Genomic DNA, 17,460 nt, shown 5'->3' with positions numbered 1-17,460 from the left:
TCTTTATCTTTATTTATATCAATATTTATATATACATATTTATGCATATTATATTCTCTATCTTTTCTATCTTTTTATCGCCGTCAATAAAACGCGTGTCCTTTAAAATTCAAGTGTCTCAACCTGCCGTTACAGATGACTCGTATGACGTTAAAGATCTTTATTTATATCAATATTTATATATACATATTTATGCATATTATATTTAACGTTATCTCTATCTTTTTATCGCCGTCAATAAAACGCGTGTCCTTTAAAATTCAAGTGTCTCAACCTGCCGTTACAGATGACTCGTACTTAAGGACTGACGTTAAACCGCCAAAATTAGGCAAAGGTGCGCTTCAATATATGTTTCCTTTATATACACGCACTTGCGAATGCTCTCGCAAATGCATTGCCGCTTCTCATATCTCGCGTTATCATCATTATACATCTCGCACATTCGTGCCTCTTTCACATTATTTTATCTCCTACTTTTTTCTCTATACGATCTTATATATAATTTTACGATCATTTTCCCCAGAAAGTTTAACAGAACCAATAATTTAAAATTTTTATTAAATCTGTAATCATATCCGCAAGATTATACTTTTTCATTTTTTTTCAGTCTTGATTATCTTTTCGTATTCAAATCGCGCGATTATTTTTTTCTTTTTTGTTTTCCGTGGAAATATAAAAAATATTATTTTAAAAAAATATTGATATATTTAATTTATATACATTACGTCCCGCGAACCATCTGCGATTTTCGTTTGCACGGTGCTTACATCGAAATCTTCATATTTTCATAATCGTTTTATACGCTACCGGCTTTAGGGATGATTAACAGAAAAACAGCTGCTTAGAAATAGAAATTACTCCGCAATTGCAATGATTAAAATATTTGTAAATTAATTTAAATTTTTGAAATCACGCAATTTACGAAGATATCAAAGGAAGCAAAATTTTCCCAAGTTGAGTTTCTAGCTTAATTAATATTTATCTGGTAAATAGAATTTTTGCAATTATACGAAATTATTTAACGAAAACATCCATATACCTAAAGCCGGCGCTAATTCCACCCGGTATACACACATACACGCTTCTTACGCTTCTTAACGTACATATATCACGGAGAAATATGCTGATCAACATCTATTGCAGACAAGTCGGTGTCGTTTGAAAAGTCAGTGTCCTTCAGTGACGAGCCACCAGACATGAACTCCCCCAAACAACACTCCCCGCAACATGCAGGTAACGGCTACCGCACGTCTCGTATAAACGAGCAAAAATGTATGCTAATTGTAAGCATGCTGTCAGAATATCGAATCACACGTTGTTAGATCGTTTATCAAGGAAGTGGTAAACGTTTGGCTGAGCGCTAGCATAATAACCGAAAGCAAAATCCAAGAAAGAGTTTTTATTTTATAATGCCAGATAAATGTACACCGAGAGATTCTAATATTTTTTCTAATTATCTAGGTCTTGCCGAAATAACAAAAACTGCATAATAGCATAGGAATGATACTCGAGATATCGTATTATGAATGACTGTTTTGCAACGAACAGAAATTGTATGCAAATTTGCCACAATTTATGATCGAAGAATATATCTTTGAGTTTGATTTCGATTGAAGTTTCGAAAGACCTATAATTAATTGAAATCTCTGTGTTTCAAAATCTTGCAAAGTTCTTGTCTGATTCATGCTCGACTTTGATTCGATTGATCGACACGTTGAATGATCAGTCGCGTTAAATGATTCTTTTCTGTATCATTTACGAGAACAAATTTATAACCAATGATGTCAAAAATGATATTGTTTATAATAACTTAATTTAATTTGTGTGCATATGCACATATGCGTCGCGTTATTCCAAGGAATAATGTTACACAAAAATGGATACACATGTCAAACTTATATATTTTTCAATTCGTATCATTATTTCATTCAATTTATTTAATCTTTATACAAACTTTTATCTATAACTTTAAATGAACGTTCTAAATTTAAGTAATTTGTTTTGGCTTTCAGTATACAATGAATATAATATTAATATTAAAAACACAATTTAATCGAAGGAAAATTCTATAAAAGTGAAAACATATCTATGACAAAATATCGATCCCGTCGCGATAGCGAATACTAACGCAATAATCTCTAACGCCTTCTCATACAATTCTGCAATGCCTACCACGACTAGCGGACACAAAACCCACGAAACCGGCAATCAAATCCTCCACGTTGCCGAGGATGTCGTCGCAAGGTAAAATTTCCCCATGTTTCTCTATTAGGAGTGGAATTATTCGGCAAAATTTTAGAGAATCTATATTTTTCAAACAACAAACACAAAACTCGTACATTTATAAATACGATTTAAAATGTTATTTCTCTTAAAATTTTATTTATATATATATTATATTTTTCATATTTATATATATAATTCCTTTCTTTTAAATTTTTATATTTTTGATATCAGATAATGTCTCTCTAAGTATTTTTTTTTAAGATACGCTCGTTATTCCAATGATATGAAACTAAAATTTTGTTAAATATTTCACAGACATTGCATTGAAAAATTCTGGTTTAAAACGAAATTCAAGATAAAATATTCTGTTATTACATTAAATATATTAGAATAACTTAAATATTTTTAAAATGTTTAAATATATTTAATGATCACAAAATAATTTTGCAAATGTCACATTATCCGAATAGTTCCAGTTTTAATGTCTATGCTTCTCCCTTATATGTGTCACGCTGTGTCTATATATATGTTATTCATAATGGAGCGTCGTTCCAAGTGTTTGATACGATAATTTTTTCTGTCGTTCCGTCGTTTCGAAGTTTTCTACTTTTTAATTTTTTATTCGTCTCCTGGGACGACACTGTATGGAGGGCACCGGAAAATTGTAAGTCTGTTTTCGATAAAGAGATGAGCGCTGTACGTCAACGTTGCTGGATTTAAACGAATTAATGTGTTTATTTCCATATAAATCGATTTTCAAGGTATGCGAGAAAAGCAAAGTGTACAGTCCAGGCAAAATGGAAAACGAATAAATTAAGCGTTATATACAGAGTTTACATGTCTTTTTATGTAAAACTCATCAGAAACACATGTATAAATGAATCTCGCAAAAGTTACTTTGAAAAACAAAATCGTACTGCATATCAATCATATTCGGTGACCAGCTAATGTTTACTCGACGGACAGAATTCTCTCTTTCTCTCTGGTTTTTCTCTTTTTGGAATTACATGCGTAAGATTTAAAAAATCATGCGACTTTATCCGAACGAGAAATTCACTACATCTCTCTCTTATTTTGCATCATGTTTTAAATCATATCGTTTGACGACAATAGTCGTTAAAGTTCACGATTGTTTCGCCCTTTTCTCCGTGCCCTTCATATATCATCGCTTTGACGAACGATCGGGTTGCGCAGCGCTTTCGCGCCGAACGTATGCTTTTCATACGTGAAAAACGGAAGACACAATTCATACGTTTGTATCATTTTACGGGACATTTGTGACGAATATGTACATTTCATTCCTTTCTCTTTCTCTTTATCTTTCTCTTTCTTTCTGCTCAGACCTCCGAGCGATATATCACGGCTATGTATCTGCTGCCGCCGATCGTTTGAAAGCGTCACGATACATCCGTCTTATACCGTCTCACCCTTCCACTTCCTCACTCTCTTCCTCGTAAATTCATTCTTTATTCATCTGACTCGGGTGTCGGAACGTATTTTTATTTGCCCGCTGGAACGACGTTGCTTATCACTGTCACGTTGCATATCATGGGATCGGTTCATCTGGAACTGTCTCACATGTAGAGCGTGTGACGTACACGCGGCGCGTTTGGCTAGAGTAGATGCACTTGTAAATGCATCAGTTGAAAGATATTGTTAGATAATTCGATTCTCAAAAGTGTTACATACTATCACTTATGATTTTATTTACAAAAAATTAGTTACGGAATTTTATAATAAATAAAAGGCATATCTATCTCAATTAATCATGGAAATTAATGTGCATCTATTCTGTCTTTCGATGAATACACATGAAAATTTGTGCATGCTTTTATACGAAATAGAGAGCTCAGGAAATAAAAAGACGTGTGGATACTGACATCGCAATAGAATTACTTATTCTTAATATATTGCCAACTCGATTTTATCGCCGGTGAATATATCGCTGCGATAAATATCGGTCATCGCGCGACGCGTCTATCCGTAAAAATAATTACGCTCTCGTAAAAAGAAACGTAGCACACATTAGTGAAATATATCACATATCACAAAGAGTATTTATATAACACGTAACACAAGCACACGGTTCTTGGCTTGAAACACCGACAATATTTTCATCCGCCAATTAGGTCATCTGCTGTGTCCTTTTTCCGTTCTTCCGTCGTGCCTTTCGTCATCCGTCCAATAAAAATCGCAATAATAAAAAGTGACGGTAAAATTGTGTTGTCGCCGACCTGTTTAACTGTCGCCTCCGTCCTCTCATTACTTAGGGCCCGCTCTTCTATCGTGCGAAATTGTTACAGTCAACGACGATAAGTGACAAATGTCAAGTCTAATCAGCTGATTGAGCCGCCGTACGCACGAAATTTCGCTGACGAATCATTTATGCGTCATTGCGGCCATAGCGTTTTGCCTTTCGCAAACTTTGCTTGACAAAAAGCGAAATACAATAGGATGTAGATTCAAACAATATATGTATTTCATTTTAACAATCGACTAAGAAAAATATGGAAAAGATAAAATATATACAGTTATATATCTTTCTCGATTAACAATTTTGTGATTAATTATTGCCAGAATTGAGAATTGATTGAAATAAAATCGGTCGATGATTTTATTCAATATTCTCTCCAACAAATTCTGTAATTAATTATGAAAGAAACTAATCAGATTGGATTTATATTCGTCGGTGCAAATTTTTCATTTGCATCCCTCGCCGTCGGTTTTTTCGCCACTCCGGATTTCGCACGAAAGGAGGAATGCGATACGGCGCGAGCTTGAATCCTTTAAATGTTGGTGGAGAAATCTTCGCGGTATATCTACGTTCCCTTACGCATAAATGAATAATTGCAGAGAGGGACAGGCACAAACCGACGCCACCGCCGAAACCGGCCGCGCTGGTGGCCGGCCAATACGTATACAGGGACCTGGCGCTCACACCGGAAATGTACAATCAACTGCGGGGTCTCCAGAAGAAAGCGAAAGACCTCAGGCAGGAAGTGAGGAATCTCAGGCGCATGTCGCAGGCACAGGCCCATACAGTGCGCGAAACGATCAGGGACACGTTCATCACCATTAGGTATGAAAGAACTTGTGTATCTTATGTAATTGAATCGAAAGAAAAATCACGATGCACACGACAAGTTTTTTTTACAAATATTATTATAATATTACAAAAAAAAAATATATATATATATATATAATAAATTTACATAACTTGCAATATCTTGGAAAAACTGGTGGTCATTTAATTTAACTGATTATTGTTACAGGGCTATGCTATTGTCAGGAGGAGATGCGGCCTGGACAGCTGGAGACACAGAGAAGATTCGACTGAGTCGCGAGGAAGACCTCTACAAGCAAGAAATGATAAGGCTGGAAAAAGATCTCACGTGAGTGTTATTATTCTGTTGAGATGACGCTTAAAGAAAAAAGAAAACAATTTGAAACGCCGCTAACGAACGTTCGCGAATTTCAGCGAGCTGGAGAGCACCGTGGAGGAGCTTCGCGGTAACGTGATCAATAGAAAGACGCGTGTCAATATGTCGGATGTAGAGAATATGGCTTTGATATTGAGTAAATCCAGGTAAGCCGCACACGCGCACTTCGATTCTACTTGAGCAGAGAGTTGCGTATTTATATTAATTGTAAATGTCGCTAGATTTACATCTGATCTTTGTACATTGAAATGTTTTTTTTATGCTAATGTAATATATTTTTATATACTAGTGTAATAATTATAAAATTTAAAATAAGGTTGCGTATCAATTATTTTAACAGTTGAACACTTCTTCGCGTTTGATTAGGTATAATTTTGCCTTTCAGCAAAACTGTTGCTGACCTCAAGGTACGTTTCCCGAGTCTGCAGGAAGGTATGAAGGGTCTACTTAGCTCCGAAATGGAAAAAGTGGTGCGCGAGGAGAAGTTCCTCAAGGAAGAACCCGAACGATTAGAGTCCGCGTTGAGACGTTGCAAGAAACTCACCGGCACATTAGTGACGCTCAAACGGTATGACTTTTTATTATTAAAATACTATTGACACGATGATTCTAAACAAGATAGCTAAATTTGTTTATGCAACCGAAAATTATAGTCAAAGTCATAAAATTTCACATACATCTTAAGGGACAAAATAATCTAGAAGGAAATTATTATATAACATTAATAAATATAACAAGTTTTGTGAAAATTATTAAACGATACATTTATCATATTAGATGGTATAAATTCTAGACTTATTAAATAAACTCTTTTAAACTATTCATTATAAATTATACATGACAATAAATATATATATGTTCTTGTAGTTACATCTAAGTTGCAATTATATTAATTAATGATCCAGTCGTCAATATCGTCGATGATCACTGGAACATGCTTTCTAGTAATATAGCCGCTATATAATTTTGAGATAAAGATTGCCAATAAAATCAATCTAATAATATGCTGACACAATTGCTTGGCAATACGCATTTTCTTCCCACAAAGTGTCTTTATGATAACAGACATTCTTGTAAGATTGGCGTCAGGCAATTAAATCGATCGATGTCACGGCTTCAAAACTTTTTATGTATGCGGCACTCATTTTTAAGGACTATTTAAAATCACTTGTGAATCTTATTCTCTATTATACGCATTATGGATTGAGATTATCTCCATATGCAGAAAGTACGATGCATGCGAAACTATCTCGCTAACAAAATTTATATAAAAATAATACCGGTTACACGTTCTTCCTTGATGGATCATATAAGTCGACAACGTATAGTATTGCCAAATTTTTTTCCCGATCAGACAAAAGTTCGGTTTCTGCTGTAGCTTGGCGTCGGTGCAAGAGCAGCGATTACCAAACGCAGCGAGCGTGGATGCCGAAGAAACGCCACCAATAACACCGACGACGGCACAGCATTCCAAGGTAACCGCTCCATTGGCCCCGCTCGCTAGCTCGCTCGCTCTCTCTCTCTCTCTCTCTCTCTCTTTCTTTCTCTCTTTCTTTCTCTCTTTCTTTCTTTCTCTCTTTTCTCTTTCTCTATCTATTTACCTTCTATCGAGATCCATCCTTTTTACTCCGATCTCCTATTCCGACTTCTTCGCTCGTCGCACCTGCGTAAATCGCACCTATCTCTGGTTCCTAAAACACACGCCACCCTCACGTTGCATGCGATATTCCCGAGTTTTCTCCTTGGCCGATTCGCGTGTCACGCTTGATTTTTATCCGCATTCTCCTTCCTCCTCGGCTTCCTCTTCCCTGAGGAAGAAGAAAAAAAAGAACCGGAATAATTATGAAAAATTGACGTTAGTTACGATAGGAATTTTGAGTGGAATCTTTAATCGAAAAAAATTTCCTGAATCGCGTTCTGTGATGTTGCGAAGGTTCTTTTTTCTGCGGAGAGTATCTGTGTAATCGTGGTACGATTGATTGCAAACGACGCGAATTTCGTTAGGAATCGTTCGCTTTGAGGACATTCGTCGGGTCGAACTTTCCGACGATTGAAAGCCCAGAAAACGAGGAAATTCCTGTTTTCCTCGTACGTCCCTTCTTCGTTTCGCGCACATTTTGTCGTGTGACACACTTTGTCGTGAGTGGCACGGCACGCTCTGATCCATGTGATGACTGGAATTTACAAGATGGGCACGAATCATATTTAACGAACAAATTATAGACGTGATATATATTTCAAGAGGAATGCATCATATTTCCTGTGATGTGATTCGAGTAAATATCATGAAATAATGATATAAAATATTATTAAATACGATCATATATATAAAATGCTTTAACAAAATACGTACATTGGACATAACGCGCTTACTTCCTCAATAAGTTTCTCTCCATAGTACAAATATAAAAATAAAAGACGTAGATAAATAATAGAAAATATTATTCATGTTGATTCATTTGAAACAGATTTTTTTTTAACAAATCATTTTAACTTGAAAAGCGTTTAATTACTTTATGCTATTAAAATATTTGAAAAGTTATAACAGATAACGTCTTGATATAATATTCTCTCACTAAGATCAAATAAATTATAAATAGTATTCTACTAATATTTTAAATGGATATTTAAAAAGTTTTTTTTGGAAAGTTATAATAGATAAAACTCGCGAAAGTATTTATTACTTTTAATTATGATTTATATTTATACGACAATTTTTAGTATATACCGATGTAATTTAATTTAAAACTTTACTTTTCCTCACGAAAAGTTTTTTCTAAAACTATAATTTTTTTCCTATATTACTAAAATCCTACATAAAACGTGGAGTAATAATTTATATAATCATACAATTATTTAAAAGGAACAAAGTTATACGTAATATTGACAGATTTTTATATATTATCTGTTTTATTATTTTTTTTAAGTACTTAATATATAAAATTATGAATTACGTACAAGATGATATATAATGCAAACTTGTAAATACGTTCAATGAAAGATGAAATTTTGAAAAAACTAAGAAACTACGATCGTGCCCATCGCAGCTTCTTGTTTCACCTCTGCGAATTCATTCAACCAAACACTTTTTGACATAATGGCAACATTACAATCTGCTACCTATTAACAAAGTAGATTGTCGATGACATCACTCCATGCTTCGTAGATCTTTCTTATCCCACATAAGTAAGCCGATATAGTATTTTGCAGTGAGACGTGTACTATACTACTCCGACCACCGCTTACCCCGTATCCCCATTATGCTAACAAGCGCATGCAACGAGTGACATAGAGTTTGTTCTGGTACATAAATATGTCTATAATCATATACGTAAAATACTTGTTTCTCTCTTTCTCTCTCTATCTTTCTCTCTTTGCGTACATATGCATATACTTGTATACATATCTACGTTATATACGTATTATATATACGTACAATAATTTGTCTAACATACACATACACGCGCACACTTGTGACGCTGATCAAATAACATTGATATAAATCACTGCAATGCACATGGAAAGTAGACATCATTATTAAAGTCTGTCTGTTTGACTGCGTTCGATTATTAATTGAATTTTCGACGTGTATTATCGCATGTATTGTAACTATAAATTTTGAAATTTCGTCTTAATATTCCCACGTCAAAATGTCGAACAGTTGTGAATAAAATTGTAATGCGCGTATACTTTGCTATCACAAGCAATAAAATTTATTATTAATAGTAATATATAAATGTTAGTTTTTTTTTAGATTTTTATCAAAATACATGTATATGTATATATTTTTTAATATCGTTAAATTTGAGTTTTTGCTCAATTACATATGATAACCATTAATAAATTGTAGCACAAACGTCAATATTAAATTTTAGGCTTTGAGATTGCTGGATTAGTTTAAACTAACATTTCGTACGATTATCTGTATTTTTGAAACTGTAAGTTGAACAATGATGGTATAGTCAAACAGACAAAACGATCAATGTAGCTCTCAAAATGGTGGAAATACAATTACGAAACGATTAATATATGTGGGAACTACACATTAAAATTTTTTATCTATCGATTAATGTGGATAATGATATAATTGTTGGCATTAGTGTTAATACAGTACGACAAAGTTTAGCAACACTTGCCTTTTTAATGTACTTTGTCATCCGATATCGAAATAAGAATTTCAATATTTTAGTAAAATTAATTAAGCAATATAAAGATTTGCTTATACTTACAAAAATTGTCTTGTACAATTTGTACGATATATTTATAAGTGGAAAATAACGCACAATTGCAAAATTGTGTTAAATCGTGGATATTATATCACGAGGTAAAAGTATGTAATATCGATAGACACAAAAATTTTTTTAATTGGAAATTTTTCTGAAAGCCTCAAAATTAAATGATAAAAGTATTAAAAATACGCGTGTTCTTTTCTGCGCATTTACAACATTTGAAATGTACGGGCGGATTAATATTTTCAAGTGAAACTGTTATCTTTGATCCAATTAAGAACAAAGATCCGCAACACGTAATTCCATTTATCTCGTCCTAGAAGATGCCTTTCGTTCATCCTGGATCACTACCGTTGACAGTACCGTTGACAGTAAATCTGATGTAAACCTTCTCAGGAAAGATTAAACATATGATTGCTTCGTCTCTTCAGATGCGTCGTACGCAAATACACTAGTGTACGAGATATATTTTTAGGAATCTGCCACTCACTTGTGATGTATATCTTAATATGAACAAGATTTATCACCCGTCATATTCTCTCAGGAATCCGATAATTGCATATAGCACTAATTGAATTTATTAGTATAAAAGCATAATAATTTTACTTATTATAATAATTAAATTGCAGCGCTCCGCGTTATCCGACATAATTGTTGATTATCGACACATTTGCACAAAGATTTTTATTTCCTGATTTACAATTGTGATGGAAATCCATTTAACAAGCATCTCGCAACGGCGACAATCTCGAAAAATGCAACATTTACATTTACACTCGTGTGAAATACAATCGAGTTTCTCTTGCCGTCTTTTTCGCTATACACGGTTCTCCCGAAAATAAAAAGTCACATACTTGGACATGATGATGGCTCTCTCTCTCTTTCTCTCTCTCTCTCTCTTTTTTTCTGTCTCTCTTTCTCTTTTATTTTTTTTCTCTCTCTTTCTTCTCTTCCCTCGCGAATTCTCAATCTCTTTTTTTTTTCAAAGTCACATTGTTTTTTACTATGATCTTTTTTCGGATCGACAATGCAATGGAAGCATTCCGGCGGAAATAAAAAATGCAATTTTCCTGCAACTTGTGTTTCTCTCTCTCTCTCTCTTTCTCTTTCTCTTTCTCTTTCTCTTTCTCTTTCTCTTTTCTCTTTCTGTGATATGAATCCCTCCACCCTGTTATCCATAAAACCAATATTTTCAATGTTTGCTGTGCCCCGATAGTATAGATATTTTTTATACATTTAGCGCATGGTGTGACAAAACATTCGTAGCCGTCGATGCTTATCGTTCATGAATATCGGAAGAATCGAATCGCTCGGATCGGCTGTCTCGAGCTTCTCTTCCTCTCCCCCTCACTTTCTCTCTCTTTCTTTCATCGTCATTCATTCGTTTCGAGAGCGATTCGAAGATTGCTTGAAGAGTGGCAATGCAACGTTTGGCTAAAAACGTCGCATTGCTTTAATTTCTTCAGAATTGTATCAAACACTGCTTGCTATCCCATTAAAGCGATTTTGCAGTCTCGCATCTTGCGCTTTGCGTTTCACCATACGGATGATTTTCACTGGTAACAAGACGAGAATATATACGAAAGTTTTCATTCACAAAATCGCGCAAAGCGCAAGATATGAAGAGGTATAAAATCGCCTAAAATGGTATAGAGCGCAGATCGCTTTTACACCTCGTTTTCGACGACGCTGATCACGATGTTTTGTCAGATCATTCATAAGTGTTAGTTGTGATTCAACGACGGAAATTTGCGTCGCGACGAGAGTCTTCCCTTTTTTTCTTTTTTTTTGCGGGCATCTCGTAATTCGTATCACGACCGGCTGTTTGACCGGCAACGCCGACCAAACTCGATGTTGCCGAAACGAACCAGACGCATCTTTAATAACGTACGTAGCGAAAAGAGACGCTGCTTTGACGAAGATCTCTTTTTTCGCATTTGTTTTGCAAAAATCGAGCGACGCGGGTTAAGCAAGTTATTATGCATACGAAAACTATAATAGAAAGATAAAAATAGAAAAAAAAAGAATTAGAAGAAAAAATAAAAAAAAACAAATATAAGAAACAAGTTACAGCTTAACAGATAGTGAAAATAATATTAATTTTTTAGTATGGCTGGAAGTGGAGTACTAACTTCAAGGAGGCCATACAGACCAGTCACGAGTAAATTTTTACTTATTCATATTTATAAATTATTATATAATTATTATTACTATTATATATATAAAACTACCGTTTATTATTCTATTATTATTATTATCATTATGTCATTATTATTATTATAATTATTATTCTGTACTATTTTTATATACATATACACGAATATATATTATACATACACTACACGCATATATATATATATACATCACGACCGGCTGTTTGACCGGCAACGCCGACCAAACTCGATGTTGCCGAAACGAACCAGACGCATCTTTAATAACGTACGTAGCGAAAAGAGACGCTGCTTTGACGAAGATCTCTTTTTTCGCATTTGTTTTGCAAAAATCGAGCGACGCGGGTTAAGCAAGTTATTATGCATACGAAAACTATAATAGAAAGATAAAAATAGAAAAAAAAAGAATTAGAAGAAAAAATAAAAAAAAACAAATATAAGAAACAAGTTACAGCTTAACAGATAGTGAAAATAATATTAATTTTTTAGTATGGCTGGAAGTGGAGTACTAACTTCAAGGAGGCCATACAGACCAGTCACGAGTAAATTTTTACTTATTCATATTTATAAATTATTATATAATTATTATTACTATTATATATATAAAACTACCGTTTATTATTCTATTATTATTATTATCATTATGTCATTATTATTATTATAATTATTATTCTGTACTATTTTTATATACATATACACGAATATATATTATACATACACTACACGCATATATATATATATACATATACACGCACACATATGTATCATATACGATTATTTATATTCGTATATTTTTTTATCAATATGTCTGCAGCACAATTATCATATTATCGATGATTGTTATTCTTTTACGGCGCTCCGGAGTATTCCGCCAAATTCCATTTTTCTTATCATTGTATTAAAAAAATGTAAAATGAAAGTAGAAATTTTTCTGTTTCCTAAATCTTGTAATTTATTAATTCTTTGCATATTCCACGCGCAACCATTGTATAAATTAGTTTGCACATCACATGACATTATAAATAAATATAAATTCATAAAACAGATACACTTATGCTAAAACTTTTTATGAAATATAGAATATTAATCTTGATAAGATAAAAATATTGGAGAAAAAAATGGGAAATTTATCCTCATATAATAAATGAAATATTAATAAATTTTCTAAATCACATAAAATCAAATATTTCTGGCAGTTTAGCGAAATTCTTCGGAGTAAATCTAATGAATCTAATTTTTCTATCACTACACGTGCTACAGTCATTTGACATTCCACCTTAAACTCCGTCTTGATACATGCTTGTTCTGACAAACGAATTTTACTCTTATTCTTCGACTCTCAGTTTTTGTATAGTCGCGTTCTTTTTATCATTGTGCTATAAAAAAAAATATTATACAAACTACAAATGCTTTCCCTTTTCTCAAGTCGGAGACTGATTGGGAATATCGGAAAGTGCACAGGCGATTATTGATTGCATTTTTCTATTAGATGTTTAAAGATTGAAATAGGTTTGTAGATGAAATGAAAAATGTCAAAATGTGCAGTAGATATGAGCAGTTACAAGACCAGCAAAAGATTGTTTGTGATAATTACAATAAATTCTTTTGATAATATATTACGCTTTTTTTAATTATCGCTTTTTATTAATAATTTTACGTAGGCGAGTAATACAATTTTTTACCGTTTATATACATTTTTTATATACGTATAAAACTCTACAAAATCACAATCTATAAGATTTTGCAGCAAATAATTTTTAAAGAAGCTTTAAAAATTGTTCGCTTATTTATGGTATAACAATAATATACAATATTTTTGAATTATATTTTATTATTATATTTACCTAACGGTTCGCTTATTAGTCTTGATATATCGCATTACATTATTTGGATTAAATGCAACATTATATATGTGTATACATATATAATTTAATACATAAATTGATATTTAAAAATCAGAAGTATAAATGCTAGTAGTTTATATCTTCTAACGTAATAAAAAAAACGCTTAATACTTTAGAAATATTGTCATTTTCTGGCTTATTATATATATATAAGTCCGCTTATCTCTACTGCACGTTTTTCATGGAGCACATTGAGACGAGAATCAAAGGCACAAGAAACGCTGCGCGATTTCTCATTTCTGTCCTGAGATTATTTTGCACTTAATTAATTCCCTATAGCTTTACACACTATTCTGCTTGAGATCGTTCCGAATATTTTGTTACATATTAATGCCTGAGTCCGAGATACGACGAAAAAGTCTTTGTGCGGGCTTTCGCGTATACAAATTCGTACCAAATTTTCGCGAAAAGACGCGTTTATGTATAACACGTATATCTCAATCATAAACATACACATACATATACACGCATACAGTCCTTAACATTATATGCATTGGCTAGCGTCACTTAGCCAATTCAAAAGACAAGCAAACCTTCATTAAGATTCTGCTGTGCTACGTGCTATACGTCTTTGATTTTAGCGCTCTCACTTGGCCTTTTTTGCAAGATATACATATTTACCAATTAATATATAATATTTTTTTATATATACACAACATGTTTCTCCTTCTTGATTTTTCTCGAATATCCGCGCGAGCACTTCCGAGCTAGCCTTATTAAGACGCTCTTGCCGATTCGAAAGACGAAAGACGAAGAAAAGCGAGCGCTTTCGTTCATCGAGCATCGGCGAATGTCGAGGATTGTTTCGTAACATCGATGATATAGGAGATTGATTAATTTTTGATATTTATCTTTCTCAAAGCTTTTTTTAAATTTTTTAAGCGATTTTATCAAAAATTCTTTAATCCTAGAATTCTTTTAATACGATCTGCTAATTTTAAAAAGCTAGATGCAAGTTTAAAAGCGAAGATTAACATTTTTATTGCGAAAAAGACACATTTTTTATTTTTAAACTTGAGTTTATATGAGAGTCCAATAAAAAAAGGACATTGAAATTTTCTATAAGAGACATTTTGATTAATATAATATTTTAAGACAGTTCAATTTAATTGATTTCAATTTAATTTTCAATATGATTTGATTTGAGCATAAAAATCTAAGGGATATCCAAGAAAATGCCTAAAAGATATTTCACAACTTAAATAAGAAAATATAGAAAATCTTTTTATACGACAACTTTTGGACATTTATGTTATATGTTTATTTTATGAAAATAAAAACGTGAGAATCGGCGCACTTTAGCGACAGATGTATACAGCATCGATGATTGATCTCATTCAAATTTATTTTCGATTCCGATCGCCGATGATGTGAAACAGTCAACGATGCGATGTAGTACGCGGGAGTAGTAGCGACCCATAATCGTCAGACACACTCGCTCCAATCCACTTCTTATAGTAAGGTCTCACCCTTTGCCCGTCCCTCGTCTTCTAACATAATCTTCGACATTTTTCAAGTTTACATTAGATTTTCCGTGACATATCACAAACGCGCGCAAATGCAATTCACAGAGATTCTTCCCTATATTGATGTGTTAGTCTTTTTTCCTCCCCCTCTTTGTCTTTCTTTCTCTTTTTCTCTCTCTTTCTCTGTCTTTCTCTCTCTTTTTTTCTTTCTCTGTATATCACTTCATCATATTCGTCACTTTTCACGAGACTACGAAAGGTCATTCAACGCACGTCTCTATCCTTTTTATATATTTCGTCTGGTGGATTCCTTGCGCGACTTTCCGTCTTCGCAACTAAATCGAATCGGAAACTCGAATTGCTTCCGTTTGAAGGCGTATACATATGTAAATATACATACGTATATAATTCGATGACATTAATCGTCTTCCAGTGAAACGTTTCGATATGCCGCCTCGTCATCACGAAAAGCGCGTTTGCATCTGCGTGTACATGTGCGCGACATTCACACATCAAATGGAATAAAGTCGAAAATTATATGCGATATAATTTTATAATATTCTTAGGCAAAAGTAGTACCAGAGTAATTAAACATTCTTTTATGAAATTATCACAACAAGAATGATTTTTTCATATACGATTTAATTTTATTTATTTTAATCACATATAAAAAAGTTATTAGTTCTGAGTTTTTAATTACAGAATAATTTATGCGCGAAAGTGAAGATTAGACAAAACGGAAAAAAGTGCGCGATACATATCTATAAAATCTATAAAATTTAATATGAATTTTATTTGATAATAGTGTTTTATTATTATATGGGATTTTTTTTATCGAGAAAAAAACATTGTTAACTTTATTCCACTTGTGAAGCTAATCATATATCATGTGCCTATCGTTATATTTTTTCAGCTGTACGATTGATGATAATCGATAATCGATAACGATAATATGATTTATATTTACGTTTAAATGCATACAATCTGGAAATCATAGTTTGTTGATTACAAGAATGATGAACTATATTCGAAATATACTTTAGTATCCTTTTATTGAGATTAAAATATATATTCTAGATTAACAATCAAAATCATTTACATTTTAATCGTCATATTACAGTAAGTTAATATGTGTGTATATAAATTATACTTAATTTATTTAATTTTGTGTCATTCCTCGATTCTTAATTTTTTTCATTGCATTATTATAACGCTTATGTAGCTATATTCATATATTTATAGACCGCAAGTATGCCCGAGCGATACGTCATGCGTTCTCCATTGCTTTTTCGCACGGAGATTCGCGAGATTAAACGTCGATAATGGACGACACGCGAATATCGTATGTAAATAAACGGTTGGGCGGTTGGGGTAAAATAATTCTGACGATTATAATGTCATAATATATTAATCTTTACGAAATATCAAGAGTAATTAATAATATATGTATATATATATATATAGTAACGATAGAATATTCTTCAAGTTTTAGAAAAATTGTCAAATGAATAGATATATTATTTTCAACAATTATGGAAAAATCTCGCGCTGTCGTATTCCACTTTTATGACGCTTTTCGGGCAACGCGTTGTCCGAAAAGCATCATAAAAGATTTTCCTAATTATTCGAATAGCTCTTCAGATGTGTTTTAGATGCTTTTGTGCTTTCGCGATTTACCCTAATTTACCGCGTGTCCGCGTGTAAACGTTCGCGACGAAAAATATTTTTTTTTTTTCTTCCACGCGCGGTCCACAATATGACTTCTGACCTCGAATTTTTGATTTTTGGTTTCTCTGTTTTTTTTTTTAAGTTGACTAATACCGGACAGCAATCGATGCCAAATGTAAAAGAGCCCCAAACGAGTACTGACTTGTAACACGCACAACGCACGCACAAAACGTATAACTGACCGCAGGTAACTATCTAACGGAATTAATCATATTTATGTATTATGTCTTACGATTGTGTGCCTTTTTTCGTTCACTTATTACGATTCATGACTCATCATTGCGCTCTCTCTCTCT

At 33.0% G+C, this 17,460-nt stretch overlaps 1 protein-coding gene across 1 annotated transcript in view; it reads left to right on the top strand.

Moving 5' to 3' along the window:
* Nucleotides 1-17,460, top strand: part of LOC115237666 (coiled-coil domain-containing protein CG32809) — an 89,874-nt gene that overhangs the window by 62,267 nt on the left and 10,147 nt on the right. Inside the window, 8 exon segments of the mRNA XM_029810868.1 lie at nt 266-334; nt 1,144-1,233; nt 2,182-2,244; nt 5,080-5,305; nt 5,499-5,618; nt 5,705-5,812; nt 6,052-6,234; nt 7,045-7,141. Coding sequence (XP_029666728.1) covers nt 266-334; nt 1,144-1,233; nt 2,182-2,244; nt 5,080-5,305; nt 5,499-5,618; nt 5,705-5,812; nt 6,052-6,234; nt 7,045-7,141 — 956 coding nt within the window.

The sequence above is a fragment of the Formica exsecta genome, unplaced genomic scaffold (assembly GCF_003651465.1).
Source record: "Formica exsecta isolate Colony F162 unplaced genomic scaffold, ASM365146v1 scaffold303, whole genome shotgun sequence".
NCBI lineage: Eukaryota > Metazoa > Arthropoda > Insecta > Hymenoptera > Formicidae > Formica > Formica exsecta.
This window is presented reverse-complemented; position numbering and strand designations above follow the sequence as displayed.